Source organism: Penaeus japonicus, unplaced genomic scaffold (genome assembly GCF_977035675.1).
Source record: "Penaeus japonicus unplaced genomic scaffold, GWHDUDI00000001_assembly GWHDUDI00000032, whole genome shotgun sequence".
In the NCBI taxonomy this organism is placed as follows: domain Eukaryota; kingdom Metazoa; phylum Arthropoda; class Malacostraca; order Decapoda; family Penaeidae; genus Penaeus; species Penaeus japonicus.
The window spans coordinates 10,670,408-10,687,203 of record NW_028234434.1 but is presented as its reverse complement, the minus strand read 5'-3'; the positions used below and the strand labels follow the sequence as shown (position 1 = coordinate 10,687,203).

The 16,796-nt window shown below is 36.9% G+C and overlaps 1 protein-coding gene across 13 annotated transcripts in view; it reads left to right on the top strand.

Moving 5' to 3' along the window:
• Positions 1-16,009, top strand: part of poe (E3 ubiquitin-protein ligase-like protein poe) — a 48,467-nt gene extending 32,458 nt beyond the window's left edge. For 6 of the 13 annotated variants that reach the window (XM_043016741.2, XM_043016740.2, XM_043016744.2 and 3 more), the window contains exons 51-87: positions 65-202; positions 662-836; positions 951-1,282; positions 1,401-1,586; positions 1,738-1,892; positions 2,099-2,255; positions 2,373-2,473; positions 2,609-2,861; positions 3,000-3,197; positions 3,467-3,641; positions 4,033-4,160; positions 4,285-4,391; positions 4,676-4,895; positions 5,124-5,279; positions 5,433-5,723; positions 5,918-6,129; positions 6,327-6,576; positions 6,697-6,810; positions 7,018-7,218; positions 7,337-7,556; positions 8,418-8,615; positions 8,748-8,938; positions 9,391-9,567; positions 9,984-10,175; positions 10,428-10,520; positions 10,651-10,797; positions 10,954-11,091; positions 11,764-11,997; positions 12,157-12,280; positions 12,400-12,557; positions 12,675-12,842; positions 13,038-13,216; positions 13,413-13,598; positions 13,836-13,994; positions 14,140-14,464; positions 14,576-14,729; positions 14,992-16,009. In XM_043016741.2, coding sequence (XP_042872675.2) covers positions 65-202; positions 662-836; positions 951-1,282; positions 1,401-1,586; positions 1,738-1,892; positions 2,099-2,255; positions 2,373-2,473; positions 2,609-2,861; positions 3,000-3,197; positions 3,467-3,641; positions 4,033-4,160; positions 4,285-4,391; positions 4,676-4,895; positions 5,124-5,279; positions 5,433-5,723; positions 5,918-6,129; positions 6,327-6,576; positions 6,697-6,810; positions 7,018-7,218; positions 7,337-7,556; positions 8,418-8,615; positions 8,748-8,938; positions 9,391-9,567; positions 9,984-10,175; positions 10,428-10,520; positions 10,651-10,797; positions 10,954-11,091; positions 11,764-11,997; positions 12,157-12,280; positions 12,400-12,557; positions 12,675-12,842; positions 13,038-13,216; positions 13,413-13,598; positions 13,836-13,994; positions 14,140-14,464; positions 14,576-14,729; positions 14,992-15,056 — 6,657 coding nt within the window. In that variant the 3' untranslated portion in view covers positions 15,057-16,009. The remainder of the gene's footprint in view (positions 1-64; positions 203-661; positions 837-950; positions 1,283-1,400; positions 1,587-1,737; positions 1,893-2,098; positions 2,256-2,372; positions 2,474-2,608; positions 2,862-2,999; positions 3,198-3,466; positions 3,642-4,032; positions 4,161-4,284; positions 4,392-4,675; positions 4,896-5,123; positions 5,280-5,432; positions 5,724-5,917; positions 6,130-6,326; positions 6,577-6,696; positions 6,811-7,017; positions 7,219-7,336; positions 7,557-8,417; positions 8,616-8,747; positions 8,939-9,390; positions 9,568-9,983; positions 10,176-10,427; positions 10,521-10,650; positions 10,798-10,953; positions 11,092-11,763; positions 11,998-12,156; positions 12,281-12,399; positions 12,558-12,674; positions 12,843-13,037; positions 13,217-13,412; positions 13,599-13,835; positions 13,995-14,139; positions 14,465-14,575; positions 14,730-14,991) is intronic. The other 7 variants (XM_086556334.1, XM_043016750.2, XM_043016742.2 and 4 more) reach the window with 6 other exon arrangements.
• Positions 16,010-16,796: the final 787 nt, after the last annotated feature.

The following is a 16,796-nucleotide window of genomic DNA, read 5'->3' as shown; positions in this document are numbered from 1 at the left end:
AGATGTTGATTCATTAGGCAGTTGAAAATAATGTAAAGTTAATTTATTTTATTGTATTTCATAGGGTGATTTGGTTGAAGAGGAATTACCAGAAGGAGGTGTAGGGCTGCACACACTCCGCTTGGCTCTGCTAGATGCCCTGGTCCAGCGCATTCCATCTCTGTCGACAGTTGGAGGAGTTACAACTATTCCTTTCTTCCAAGTAAGTTGTACATTAAGACAATACCAACATGGTTAAAGATGAGTAAAGGTTGATGGTGTGGTACCATGTTAATGAAACTATTTGAAACTATCTCCTGCTAATTTTGAAGTAGATTAAATCGTGAATTACCTTGTCTTTTGTATATTATTTTATCTTTTATATTGTATATATATTATTCATTGTCTTTATGAAGTAGCAGTACTAACTTGTAATTTTTTGTTATTTTGCAAATATGCTTATAAAATGCCACTGGTTTATATATTTATTGACTTCATCCTCATTAAGTTACATTCAATAAATTTTAGATTGTAATTTGTCATGTAGTGCTGTTCACTTCCCATGTGACATTTTATGAGGCAACTCTAATAAAATGTGTAAGAACTATTATATATTGTTATAATTTTTGTTCATGATTTTTTTGTGCTTTTTCACTATTGATATTAAATTATTTAATTCAAGGTCCTCTTGATGCTAACCTCTGACCTGGATGGCAATGACACAAGAGACCGCACAAGCCTGGATGCCGTCCTTATGGCTCTAGTCACTCAATTGAACATGAGCAGCATAGACGTAGCAACAGTCTCTGAGCGCACACCTGGCAAGGAAGTCCAGCTTGTTGTTATGAGACTACTGAGTAAGTACTAAGTGTTGCCAGGCTGGAATGACATTTTTTTTGTGAATTTCAAAAGTTTTATTTTAAAAATTATTCTATTGCAGTTAATTAAATTGAACTTTTTTATCCTCTTAGGTGTGATGATGTCCAGAAGCAAGTCTGGTGGCAGATCCAGCAGTGATAATTCCAGCGTGATTCCCCAGGCCACAGCCAAGTGCTTAGTTCGATCAGGAGCAATGGAACATTGTCTCTCCTTCCTCAAAGCTCTGCTGGAGTATTGGCGGGCAACATCTGAAGAGCAGGGAGGCACCGTCATTGGTGCTGGTCTCCTCAAACCTCGCCCACTCTCCCTTCCACCAGACATGTCTCCATTCTTCCTACGGCAGTATGTGAAGGGACATGCCCATGATGTCTTTGCAGCCTTCCCCCACTTGTTGACAGAAATGGTTCTAAGGCTGCCATACCAGGTATGAAAAAGAGCCATTAAATGGATAACATGTCTACTTCTGAAACCAATTTGTAAGATCTACGTATTCATCATATGCTGGAGTTTTGAGGTATTTAACTTGTTCATCCATATTTCAGATGAAGAAACTAGGTGAAGGTGGCCAGTTTGAACCAGCATGGTCTCATTATCTGTGTGAGTACATGATGACTCAACAGACCCCAGTTGTAAGGCGTCAGGTGCGCAAGTTGCTTCTCTTCATTTGTGGCCACAAGGACAGGTACCGCCAGATGAGGGACATGCACGCACTGGACTATCATATCAAGGTAGACTACTAGTTATTTATTCAATTAAAGTTTTATCATCTTTTTCATTGAAAATTTTGAAGTTTAATTTTTGATGGTATTAGTTGATTGATCTTTTATTCATTGGAGGTAAATATATTTGTAATTTTTTATTTTTTTCATCTTGAAACAGGATGTGAAGGTTCTCTGTGCACAAGGAGGATTTAGCTTCTCAGGGAGTGCATCGTTAACACCAATTGCACTGCCATATGACTCTCTTATCCAACTTATTGAGCATTTGAAGTCATGTGTGGACATTGCCTCATCCAGGACACCAAATTGGCAAAAGTAAGTATTAATGCAAATTATACTTCCTGTTTTATAGGATTTCTATTTGTTTTTTTATATCCGTATCTATGTCTCTATATTTTCTATCATCATCATTTTTTATGATTCTTATTTGTATTCATATTCTCATTCATCTTATCATATAGTTTGATCTAAATTTAAAAAAGTGGAAGCAACATTAGTGACCCTTTGTTTTGAACTTTAAGGTACTGTATGAAGGATGAGAGTGTACTTGGCTTCTTGATGGAAGTATCATGCCTGTTAGAGGAAGGAGTTGCACCTACAGTGCTCCAGCTCTTACAGGCAGCTCTCTGTCCCACTTCAAAGAATTCAGAAAGTTCCAAAGTGAGTGTCTTCAAGAAGGTAATATGATGTGGATTTGTTGTTTATGTTGTACCTTGGCTTAATAATGGTCTTTTGTTTAAAATTTTAGTTTTAATTACTATTATCAGAGTTGTACATCTGCATCATCTTTAACAGAGCTCAAGCAGCAGTACAAAACGAGCTTCAAGTGAAGATAGTGAGGGAGAAAGTCGTGGTGAAGAGGCACATTGTGCTGCACTTGTGGCTCAGATCAATAGGTGAGTTAAGTTAAAGCTAAATACAATAATTTATATTAAATGTTATTTAATCATTAAATATATCTATGATATGAAAATATATAGGTATATAGTTTGATCATTAAATCATTGTATGATATGACAATTCTGTTGTAGATACCTGGACCGTAACCGCATCAGCCAGTTCGTCCGAACATTCCTCTTGGAATCCAACTCTACTGGAGTTCGCTGGCAGGCACACTCGCTGGTCCTAGCGCTGTACCGCCACTCCCCACCAAGGGATCAGGATACTCTCCTTACCCTCATGTGGTCCTTATGGCCACACCTTCCTGCTTATGGAAGGAAGGCTGCCCAGTTTGTCGACCTTTTGGGCTACTTCTCACTCAAGACTCAACACTGTGAAAAGAAGGTTAATGTAATTTTATAATCATTATTCTTGGACAATTACGATATTGATATATTACCACAAACATGATATACATTTATGGTCATGGTTAGATATGCTCTTTTTTTATGGTCATGGTTAAATATGCTCTTTTTCTTCCAGGTTATTGAATACATCAACAGAGCTGTCACTGTCCTCCGTACTCAGTCACAGCTCCTGGCCAACCATCCTAATGCTAACCTTTACAACTCCTTAGCATCTTTAGTTGAATTTGATGGATACTACCTTGAATCTGAGCCATGCCTTGTCTGTAATAACCCAGAAGTTCCATTCACTAGTGTCAAGCTCTCCACAGTTAAGGTTAGTAATTATTCTTGTTAGGTTAGACGTCATTGCTATTTATGTGTGTGATTGATATCATACTCTTGCTCATGTGTTATAATTTTGTCCTTTATGAAGTCTACTGTTTTTTTATTCAGAGTAATGTTTAGATTTTGATTTTTTTCCCTCATAAAGCAAAACAAATGTGGATCCCTTTACCTTATTACAATAAATTACAGTTTACACAAGTAGACATTGTATAAAATGGTTAATCTCAAAAGAGGTACAATAACGGTAAATTTTTACAGGTGGATTCTCGCTTCACCACAACAACTCAGCTCGTCAAGCTAGTAGGCAGTCATATGATAAGCAGACTGACTTTGCGTATAGCTGACCTGAAGCGCACTAAGATGGTCCGCACCCTCAATGTCTTCTATAACAACCGTTCTGTGCAGGCTGTTGTAGAACTCAAGAACAAGCCTGGTAAGTACAAAAGGATGATCATTTTTGTGTATATTATATTTTTATTGTGTATTTGAGTAGCTTCTTAAATTAATTGCTGATGCCATGTATAGCAACACTATAGTCATTACACTTAAATTTTTATATTTACTATTTCCCATGGTATGAAAATTGTTATTACTATTGTATTAATATTAATTGTACTCAGTGAGATTGTTATTGTAGTTTCTCTGGAATTGATCACAGTTGAAGGCTGCATTACTCCTGATTAACACTATGCACTTTATAATGTAAGGTTCCAATAGTTAGTATTGACATGATTCATATGTAGAAATTTTGCTTTTATGCAGATTTCTCGGTTATTGACAAATATTTTCTTTTTATTAAATACTCTCCTTTTTTTCCACAATAGCCATGTGGCATCGTGCAAAGAAGGTGACCCTATCTGCTGGTCAGATTGAGGTCAAAATTGATTTCCCTCTGCCAATTATTGCCTGCAACCTCATGTTTGAATATACCGACTTCTATGAGAATCTCCAGGTGAGTTTTATCTACAGTGTAATGCAAGAAAAGTAGAAAGAATCATTTTTTGTTCAGTCAGATCTTCTGTGGTTTTTCAGCTCTGTAGTGGCTCTATTATAAACAAAGATGATATCTGTTTCAGGCTTCAACAGAAACTCTTCAGTGCCCTCGGTGCTCAGCGGCTGTGCCAGCATCCCCAGGAGTGTGTGCTAATTGTGGAGAGAATGTGTATCAGTGTCACAAATGCAGGTTTGTACTTTATAATGAATATCAGTTTTGTGCACGGTGATAATATATCCTTCCGTATATTTAAGAGAATATTAGCTGGAAGGAACACACTTTTCATACAAAGATATGTTTTCATTTGATTGAACACATTTGAAAAGTACTATATTTGTATATACTTACTTAATAGATAGATAGATTGATATAGATTGATATAGATAAATATGTTTATAATCTAATGTTATTTCACATATGGATACTGTATAGATTTATTCCTATTTTAACTCAAATTTCATTATCCATTTTAGGGCTATCAATTATGATGAGAAAGACCCCTTCCTTTGCAATGCCTGTGGTTATTGCAAGTATGCCAAGTTTGACTATACATTACAATGTCGACCTTGCTGTGCTGTGGATCCCATAGAGAATGAAGATGACCGCAAAAAGGCAGTTCTCAACATCAACAACTTGCTAGAAAAGGCAGACAGGTCATATAAGCAGCTCCAAGCATATAAACCAACTTTGGAGGTGATTTTCCCTTTTCCTCATGGTTGCTCCTTTTTGTACTAATTCATTCTGTATTTTTTTTTTATTTGTTAAATTATCTGTAATACCTACAATCCTATTCATATATATGACTAAAAGACTTCTTGCTCTAATTTTTTCTTGTCACATTGTATTGCTTTCAAAACAATACATGAATCCTTTAAAGAAAAAAAGCTATAGATTGAACATATTTATTTTATCCAACATCAGCTGCTGTTAGTGAGAATAAGTGAGCAAGGAGCAGCAAGGAGTAGCGATGAAGGCAGCTCAGGGGGAACTCAAGTGAACCGAGCCATCCAGCAGTTGGCACAGAAGTACTGCGGTGACTGCAAGAACTCATTTGATGACCTGTCCAAAGTGATTCAGGTAGGCCCTCTTTTTTTTTTTCCTTTTCTTTTTAGAATATGTAATTATGGTATTACAATTAAGCACATTTTCTTTCAGTATTGAAGTTTTTATGCAGCATAATGATTGCTAGAATAATTGGCTGATAAATGCATGTACTTTTCTTTACCACAGCGAATCCAAGCCTCCCGGCGAGAGCTTGTTGCTTTTGATCGGTCCCAGAAAGAAGGTGGAAAGAAGAATGTTGTGTCTCCTATCACACGCAGTGGTGTTGTTCATGCAAGCAACCACGAGGAAGGAGTAGTGGCTGCTGGACGCTGCTATGGTTGTGCAGCATCAGCCACAGAGCATTGCATTACTCTGCTTCGCGCTTTGGCAACAAATGCCACCCTTAGGGCTGCCCTTTGCCAACATGGACTCATCAATGACCTCCTTGAGTATAATCTAAGGAGAGGCACTGTGCAGGTAAGTTAAGACTTGTTTCTTTGAAATGACTATCAAGTTTTCATATATCGCTGTCAGTGAATAATAAATTTCATAAGAAGATACTTTTTGCTTCTTTACATATCCTATCCTTTACGTTTTGTTTTTGCTTCCCATTGCTGTATCATACTTGTAAATGCAAAATAAATGTGCTAATTTGGTGTGATGAATTGCAGGTGCGAAGTGAGGTGCGCCAGCTCCTTTGTCTCTTGACTAAAGATGACTTGTCTGCCACACAAGAACTAAATCGCCTCATTATGGATAAGATCAGCATGGCTTTGCGATCCCATGTGACATCACCAGACCTAGCAGCTGCTGTCAGACATGAAATGGGATTATTAGCAGCATCTGCACAGAAGGAGGATTCATGTTGGGAGTACAGGTTAAGGTAATTATTATATGTTATGTTGCTTTTATCAAAGTGCTTTGTTTTTTGTGGTCTCTAATATGTTTCCTCTACCTTATAGATATATTTAGCTTTTGTTGAGAATCTTTCAGATATTTAGGAAGATGCTTGGATTTTTGCCCACCACCATCCTTCAAAAAAGTGCAATTACAAACCTCTTTCTTTGCTCTGTTTCCTAGGTGTGTGGTTCAGTTGTTCCTGATGGCTGGAGGATCCAATGCCTCCCCAACTGTGATGGAGCACATCACTCTGCCATGCCTACGCATTCTCCAAGGAGTGATGAGACCACCTACTCCTCCACCACCTCGTAAGAGCAGGGATAAGACCCCCATGAATGCTGCAGCCTTTGTCACAGCAGTTGTTGCAGCTGCATCGGCCTCGAGTGCAGCTTCTACTGACCTGATGGCTGCTTACTTGGGTGGTTCAAAGGTAAGAAGAGAAGGCTAAAGTTAAAATACATGAAAAATATACTTTTCTGATACTGATAACGCTTGAAGATGTAACAGATTATTTTGCTTTTATAACAAAATATTGCTTTATTCACTTAAGGTTGGAGTAGATGTGAGTAAGTGGCTGAGTGGCGACCCAAGCCACTCCTACGAGACATGGAAGAAGAGATCAGCCAGAAGGGCACAAGAACCAGCTGTTAGTAAGATGAAGAAGGTAAGAAGCAACATTATTTTCTGAAAGAAAGTCAAGTCATGAACAGTGACAGCACCAGAAATAAAATACAGACAAACTCAGATATAATGGAACTTTGATATTTCCTACACACACCATCCTCTTTGTGTGAGTGGTGATTTGTACTTGCTTTTGAAATATGTCCTCAAAACTTCTCACTTATTATTCACTAAACCCTTCTTCCTATAGGATGAAGTCCACGAACGATACCTCATAGAGAAGTATGGTTGTCGCTGGCTGGCCCATACCATTCGTCACCAGTATGATCTGAAGATGCAGGAGTCTTCGTGGTTGCGACGTGTCCTCTTCAATCCATCATCACGTATGGCTCGCCAGGTCACTGCACAAATGGTGGAGTCTCTATGCACGTCATCCCAACGCAAGAGAGAGGTAATTGGTTTTGTGAATGGAATGGTAATGTTACAGATTATTCTGAATATCAATTGTGTATGCAAGTTAACAGATGGATATTCTAACTCATACTGATTACTTTTTTGTCTGATTTCAGGTGCTGGATATGCTCACAACATTCTTACCAGAAATAGGAAAGGCAGGAGAAAGTGCTGCAGAATTTGTCTCACTGTATCAGACTCTCCTGTTAGGTGCTCACTGGAAATACTACCTGGCACTAAAGGGTGTCCTGCCAACCATTGCCAGTCTCATTACTGCTGAAATTCAGCTGCTGACCACCCTAGAAGAGACAACCCTAACTACAGATCTTAGTCAAGGTAATCCAAAGAGTACTTGTAATTTATAGCCAATATTGCTTTGTTTTTTATTTGATTTTTATGTTGTTTCTGTTTCTATTTTCATGTTATGATTTGTAAAGCTCATGCAGGTACTGGTAAATGGGAGAGGGAGTGAGCTGGTTTGTTTATTCATCCCAAATGAGTAAATGCTTTTACAAGTAAACTAGATAAACAAAAAAGAAAGAAAAGAAGAGAAAAAAAGAATTAAAAAAATTGTGTACTCACTGAATAGATGCTGCAGTTCCTAGGCTATCACACTCCTGCTACCATCTCTTGGTGCACAATCCATTTTTTCCATGTGGTTCTAGCAAGGACTGGTAGCTGCTAACTCTTTGTTTGCTGGTCTGCATTCCCTCACACTCAAGCTATGAAACTTCTTCAGCATGCATATGCTAGCTTGCTGCTAGTGTCGATGCAGCCAGAAGAGAAGCTCACTCATTGCCATCCCTATATTTTACTTACTTTGGAAATACAATAGCATGGTGAATTAATCAGGTAATAGTGGTAACATGATGCCCCACCCTCTGCTTAAGGAACCCAGAAAAAGAAAAAATGATTTTTTGCCAATATTTAAAACCACAAAAATGTTTGAAAGTGTTAAGATATAGTGCTGCTATTGATATTAATGTTCAAATATACAATAGGAAATACAGAGCACAAATTCCATACTGATATTTTTAGTTTGAGGGCTGGAAATGAGTGATTTCCTCTTGATATTCCTTTTATCAAATTAATTTATTTATAAAAAAAAATAAAAATAAATAAAAATAATAATCCAAATTATTTTCACCACAAATTTTTAAAGATATATGTTTTCATTTTCATTTTTGTTTATTTCAGGATATGCCCTAAAGGTGTTGACAGAGTTGCTCTCTCAGTTCATTGATGTAGATGCCATCAAGAGTGTATATAAGGGCCGCTTAGTTGGCACAGTTTTGAGTGGCTACCTCTCTCTACGGAAGTTGGTGGTTCAGCGCACCAAGCTCATTGATGACACCCAAGACAAGTTCCTGGAGTTGCTGGAAGACATGACATCAGGTTTGTCTTTGTTTAGTAATGAGTTTTAATTTCTTTGATTTTTTAAATGAAAGACTTTTGTCATTACACTTCTGTTACAGATTTTGTGACTTAATGAATTAGATATTCATCCAAAAATGTTTATTATTCTAGGTACAGAGGCAGAGACAAAGGAATTCATGAATGTTTGTGTTGAAACACTGAAGCAGTATCCCCAGGATGACCTGCGTACACCTGTTTTCATTTACGAGCGACTGTGCTCTATAATTTATCCTGAAGAGAATGATGTTGGTGAATTCTTCCTAACCCTTGAGAAGGATCCTCAGCAGGAAGATTTCCTTCAGGTTTGTTTTCTTTAATTCCTTTAAATAAACACTAAATTGAATAAATTTCATTTCATAGATGTTTGTCTTGTGCAAGATACCTCATTAATATTATGCTTAACCCTTCAGAGATGGTCCACATCTACTTCCATAGCCTGGGCTGGGCATCTGTCTTTTAGATGTATATCATGTAATATGAGTCAATATATGATAGATTAACAAAATGATACTAATTAGCATTTGGTAGAATGCCCTAGTTACACAACTAAAGGAATATATAGCTTGTATTATGAACAAAAAAACTGCAGTGCAAAAATGATCTGACCCTCAAAAGATTCCCGTCCCAGAAGGGTTGGTAGAGGGATGCTCAAATGAACGCTTCATCAGGATTGTTTATCATTTTCAGATATTTAGATTTTCTTTAAATTGTATCCTTTACAAGGCTTAACTGTATGGTCCCCATGACGTTTCAGGGTCGCATGGTAGGCAACCCATACAGCAGCTTAGATCCAGGCCTGGGTCCTTTGATGAGGGATGTGAAGAACAAGATCTGTCAGGATTGTGAGCTTGTGGCATTGTTAGAAGATGATAATGGCATGGAGCTACTCATCTGTAACAAGATCATCTCGCTTGACCTGCCTGTGAAAGAGGTAAGAGAAAGAAGTATTTGCTGAAGGAGTATACTTAGGATATATTTTTTTCTTTTTCTTTTAAAGTAGCACATTTGACTACTCTAGGACAATATGTAAACCTTGAGACTCCCTAAGTGATGTGATATCTGTCTCTTATTTTGCAAGAAGAAAAGAATATTAAACTTCTGTAAAGCAAATTACTTTAAACATTATTCATGGTGTGTTGATTTGATTGAGCTGAGAATGGGAATCATATATAGACATGTTTTATGTGCATTCCAAAATATGTAATAATGACACCAGTTACAAATGATTATGACATTTCCCAGTGACATTACTATTATGTTCAAGAGGAGAAAGTACAGTCAAAATAGTTATCACTTTACAACATTGCTGTGATATGCTTCATTAACTTATTTTTGTCAATCACACAGGTGTATAAGAAGATCTGGCTAGCAGAAAACAGCGAGAGTGATGCTATGCGTATAGTGTATCGAATGAGAGGTCTGCTTGGAGATGCCACAGAAGAGTTTGTAGAAACCTTAGATAAGAAGAAGGAAGAAGATGTGGACAATGAGCAGGTGTACAGGATGGCCAGTGTCATGTGCCAGTGTGGAGGGCTTGAGGTGAGTGTATAGTTAGAAAATTCTTAACTTGTGATATTGTAGATGATATGTTTGTAATGACAAGTGGGAAATTGGATGTGTTGCATTACTAATAATAAAAGGGAACCATTGAATGGGGGAAAAAGAGTTTGTAAAGATTGAACCAGGTTTTGCAGTACTCAGCAAGTAAGTTGAAATAAGGTATTAGAATTGATGATGATGAATGTCTAAAATGTTGATAAGTAAATAATAATGTCAAATTTAATTTTTCAGGTGATGCTTCAGTGCCTTCAGAGAATAAGTGACCTCTCATATGCCAGAGCACTTGTCACAGTGCTATTGAAGCTTTTCCAATACTGTGTGAAGGTATGTACAGTAGCTTGATTTTTAAATCATTAATTATATCTTCAACTATTACTGTAAATAGGTATAGAACCCAGAATATCGGTCTCAGCTGTTTTATATGTATTCTACACAAATTTTCTCTTGATCCTAGGTACGTGTAAACAGAGAACGTCTGATGGTGCCGTCATTAAATGCCATCGCTACTTTGCTACACACCCTGAAGCAGTGTCTTGCAGCAGAGCCAGAAGTTGTTGCTGGGCCACCAGGTGGGGCTTCCCTCACTGAGCAACTACTTCAGGTATGGCTTCAAGATGAATTATTTCTCTGATATCTTTATGTCTTCCATATCAAGGTGATATAGATATATAGATATATATATTTATATGCATGACTGTTTATTATAACATGTCAGCTGAAGTACCTTTTGTTTAATTTTTTTCTGTTATATATATAGGTATTAGAGGCAGTACTGGTAGAGGCTTCTTCCATGCCAGCTGCATCATACACAGAGTTTGTGGAAACGTGTGGTACCCTTGAAGACATCCATCTTCTCTTGAACTATGTAGCTACATCCTCGCGCACCAATGCTCAGGTAGGAAAGTGTCCTTTTTATGAATGAAAGCCATAGATTGCATATTATTCAAGTTTTCTTGTGATATTTTTATTGTAATTATAGTTTGGAAATATGATTGAAGAAAGAAAATAACCCAGGGATGTAAAAGATATGTGATCTGAAGTACAACTGCAGAGATAAGTTATTATGATTAACTGTAAAATAATGATGATATGAGGTGCTAGCTTCATATTTGTTCAAATCCTTAAAGCAGATATTGATTGGTAAGGATTTAGAGCAATGATAGTTTGAGAATTTGAGGGAAAGAATATATTAAGTATTTCTAATTCTGCAATGGTTTACTTTACAAATGTTGCAAATGAGCATATTGGTTTTCATTGTAGATATATCCATTTGTTGTGATTAACTGCTTGACCCCCTGATGGTCAGGATGAGGTAACTCATCCATTGGTGTCTCAGAAACTCTAATCATAGATTTCCAGAAACATTCAAAATAAGTTTTCAAGATTCTGACATACATCAGTGAAAACCTGAGGAGTAACCTAGACATCAGGACCTCTACACAATTGAAAAAATTATGCAGATATGCAGTGTGTATTTATTAAACCACTCAGCCAGGGGTTGATTAGCATTCTGTAAGAGATACACCAAAGAATTAAAAAGATACTCAAGATTCCTCAACCTCCACAGGTCCGTCAGCGCTTGATGCGAGTGCTTCCCTTCCTAGTGTTCTGTCACAAGGAAAAGATGGAGCTCTTGGTGGGACATTTCCGTCCTGTGCTGGACTTCGAGAAGTTCGATGAAGAGCACTCGCCAGAAGATGCAGCAAAGATGGAGTCCTTCTGTGTATTCTGCGATGGTATTGAGCGCAATGAGAACGGCAATCAGTTGAAAGACATGATCATTCGAGCGAATATTGTCAAGGTGATTTTTGTCAACAGAAACTTTATGGATTTGTTGAAAATATAGATTTTTTTTCTCTCTCCTTTTAAAGTAACACTTATTTTTATATGAATTATCTTTATGAGTGAAATGAGTGAAATTTTTATTTTACCATTTACATATTGTTTCTCCCCCTTGCAGGATGCATTAACGTATATAGAAACCCACATGCCAAAGAGTAAAAAACTGGTAGTAGTTTACAATGATGAGTGGAAAGAGTTTCTAAGTCGACCATCACTCAAATACATTCTTAGACTCTTGACAGGTAAGACAGCATCTTGGATTTTTTACTTGAAGTAGTTTTTGTAGATTCATTAGGTGATGTGGTACTTTTTAGTGTTGTTACATTTTTGCATGATATTGATTTCATCATCCCATATACAGGATTAGCGATGAAGCACAGGGGAACGCAACAAGCTGTTGCAGCTACTTGCATACCTCACATTCACCGCTTAGAGCAAATATCATCAGATGAACACGTTGGCTCTGTAGCTGAAAACCTGCTTGAAGCACTTCGTGATGATCCCAGTATTGCAGTGCAGGTCAGTGAGTTATGAATTCATCTAATGAATACCTTTCAGATTTGGATATTTTTGTATATTTGTGTTTGTTTCTATAAATACAAACACATTTAATGTTTGTCACATTTGTATCACCAGGTCCAAGAGGTACGTCGCCAGACAAGGCAGGAGAAGAAGCGCTTGGCCATGGAGACCAGAAAGAAGGAGTTGAGCCGTCTAGGCCTCAAGGCTAATGAAAAGGAGCAAATTACATCCCAGTCTACATTACTCTCACAAATGGGAGAGATTGCTGAGGAATCAGGATTGGTAAATATCACATACCAGCTAAAGTAACGTGAATTTATGTTGGCATAAATTGTGTACATTTCTATTTGGATTTTATGTATTTGTTGTATATTTGTTCGTGACTATCTCTGAGGCTATACTATTTTGCTGCTACATATCCTGCTTCTTACAAGAGAATTATCAATGTATTTGATTTTTTAATTTCTTTCAAAATAGGTATGTGCAATTTGTTTGGAGGGTTACCGCTGCCAACCACAGAAAGTATTAGCAGTTTATACATTCAGCAAGCGCTGTGTGGTGGATGAGTTTGAGAATAAACCTCACAAGACATTGGGATATTGCACTGTTTCACACTTCAATGTGGTGCATGTGGACTGTCATCTTGCTGCTGTGAGGTAAGTATCTTGATGAATAATACCGTTGTTATCATGATTCACTTTGTATCTTAGTAAGATTTTAAGATACCCTGTCTGCTTTATCTTTGTATGTATGAGATATATCTTTGTGCATTCTAAATAGTTCCCTCCTCCCATCACATGGAACTATTGTAGTGTAAAAAGACAAGCTGTGGAAAATTGCAGCCTTTACAAGGACGGAGTATTCACACAGGTCCTCCAGATCTCGGGATGAGTGGGAGAGTGCAGCCCTTCATAATGCCAACACCCGTGCTAATGGTCTCCTGCCACTATGGGGGCCACAGGTTCCAGAATCAGCCTTTGCTTCCTGTCTAGCACGGCACAATACCTACCTGCAAGAGTGCACCACCCACAGGTTAGGGTTAGCATAATCCTTGGGGAGTGGATTTTACTGTATTTGCATTTTCTTGGTTGAGTTTTCAGCAAGAAAGATTGAGATTACTTATTCCTTATTTGTGAGTTGAATTATGTCTATAATGATAAACAGTAGAACACTTAATTTTGTGATTGTAATTTTTTTTTTAACATTCACACATAGATAAGAAATAGAAAAAACAACAACTATACATTTATGACAAAAAACATTGTCACTTTTCAGGGATATCAGTTACTCTTCCACCCTTCATGACCTAAAGTTGCTCTTGTTGAGGTTTGCCAATGAAAAGTCCTTCAGTGACGATACAGGCGGTGGTGGCAGACAGTCAAATATGAACTTGGTGCCCTACATTCTCCACATGGCTCTATATGTAATCAACACGTAAGTAATTCAGAAATGAATTATTGCACTTATGCATACAAATGTTAGATCAGAACATTCAAAAAGTAATTTAAGACCTTATAAAGTGAGCATATCAATTAAAAGTTTGTGTTCAGTGTTTAAATGATGTTAATTAACTTCACAGCACTCGGTCAGTGGGTCGAGAGGAGAAGAGGCTTTCAACCTTCCTCGAGGCAAGTCAGGAAAGGTGGATTGAAATTGCATATGAGGCTGAAGGAGCATTTTATATGGGTGTTTTATCATTAGCCATATATTCACCCACCAAATGGGCATCAATTAGAGTACAGTACCTCCAACGTCTACTAGTAATTGCTCATGCCAGATCAGTGTCGCCTCACCCACCACCTGGAAACAGGATCACAGACAAAGCAACAAAGGACTGGAGTGTGTACAAGCATGCATCCATATTCTGGGCCCTCATAGATGCAATTTACAACACGTTCTTCAAGGTTAGTATTGCTGAAAAGTATTAAGGTTTGATTACACTTAGTGATATACCTTTCCTGATAGTCATTTTATTCACAAAGATGTTACTTATATGTTTGTATACTTTTTTGCAGAAGACAAGTACTGAGGGGGAATGGAGTGTAACAGTTGCTGAGTTTGTACGTCATAATGATCAAGTTTTGGTGGAGGCTTCCTCTAAGGTCCTTACGCATTATCAAGAGGAGCTCCTGCCTATTTCCTCCTTCATGGAATTCTGTGATGTAGTTGGTAAGTGGAATCATTATATTATAGAGGATTCACACAAACAAATTGTAATAATTTCAGATATTCTGAAAGAGCAAATAGATACTGCTACAGTCTTCCATTAGTTAATGTGATCTTTTGTGCTCATTTTATGCATTAATCTGATAGTTAATACTTCTATTATTAAACTGTGTACAAGATTGAAACTTCACTGTGATGATTATATTAACTTTTACAATTTGAACTTATTAATGCAATACATTACTAATAAGTGTTATTCCTCCAGGACTTCTGCACGAAATTGAGAATCCTGATGAATTCCTGACTGAACTCCTGCAGAGTCTACCATAAAGTTGATATTGATTGTAGTGTTTGGTGATGTGTGAGGGTAGAGAGAGGGTGTGTGTGACATTGTCTGAATGGAAATCAGTTGTGAAGATGAAAGAATTCTTGGAAAATATTCATAGGGACGGTTCATTTCTATTTGAATCTACTGCTTTAGATTTTCATACTTGGCTACCCAGGCTTAGGTTTTCTGTATCGAGTGGTGGATGAAAGGCTTCAAAGCATACCCTTCCTTTACTAGTCTCTTCTTTTTCTAGTTATTGAATTTAGCATTAGCACTATTCAGTGTTTTCTCAAGAAATTTAATCAGGTAGTGTGATTAATTGCTGCCTTACTTTGTTCATTAACCAGGTTACTTATATAGAGATACCCTCACTGGCCATTCCAGCAACCAGTCACTTGCTTTTTCTTAAAATAGTCAGGTTTATTGTTTCTGATACACTTAATAGTAATGATGTACATCTGCGATGTGCTATTAGAGTCTGATTTTCCTCTGGTAAGGTTGACGAATTTTTTTTCGTCACATAAATTTTGATATATAATTTTTGTGAAACTATTTTCAGTGATATTGGTGAATGAATTCACCATGTGGGTAATCAGTTATTACAACAGAATTGCACATGTTGATATTGAATGCAGATCTACTTATAGTTTAGACCTACATTTTCTACATTTTCTTCAAATCACTGAAAATAATACTTCAACATTTTTTCGTGTGAAATTATAGATATTATGGTACTAACTGGACCACATTTATGTTATCCCAAAAACCTTGAGTGTAGGGTGTTCACAACTTAATTAATTAGTTTAACATGAATAATTAGTATTACATCAGCTAGGTGTTATTTACATAGTTTTCTGCAAGCTTGAAACCTTTGCCTGTTTGTGTGTATTCTCTAAATAAAGTATGATATACATATATATGAATATATATGTGTATGCACATATATCTCTACCCACATTTTCTTTTTTTGTCCCCTTTTCATAGACGTTTGCTCATTAATACTCATGTAGTGTCTGGAGATTAATGTGAATCAGAAAAAAGTTAGGTAAGCAAATGGAAATAACAGGTATATATGTGTTATCTTGTGTTTAATATATGTATGTTTAACTCATCAAAGTTGGGTACCTTTTAATTAAAACGTGGAAAGCGTAAACAAAAGCAAACAACTTTTACTGTGTTCCAGGTTGTAACTACCTATATGATACTAAGAATAATCATCTACTTAACAAAGGATAGTCTGATGATGAATAAAGATTTGGAAATGTACGACTTCTAGATACAGGCTTTGCTCCCCATCTTGGTCAGCATTAGTATTTGTATTAATTATTTCAAGCTTGATGTTTATGGGAGTGAGAAAGAGAGGGAGGGAGGGAGGGAAAGAGGGTGAGTGTATGCGTGAGTGATAGAAGGTGGTAATGAAACTTGCATATTACCACTCCTGATGTGAAAAAATAAAACAGCCTGATATTAAGTAAATGTATGTAAGATTTAACCAGATGAAGCCATAGTGAAAAAGGTAATTTTCAGAAAAAAAAATTGGGTTAATGCAAGACCACCTTAATAGGTATATTTGTATATGATTCCATAGCTTCCAATTATAATTCACGGGAATTCACAAACTAAAAGGAGATCAATAAGACTTAACAGATCAAGAGAGAGTTGAGGGAGATGTAGTTTACCCGTTACTGCTTGCAATTGTTTTTTTTATCGTACATGAGAAAAGTGATTGTTACAGATGCCTT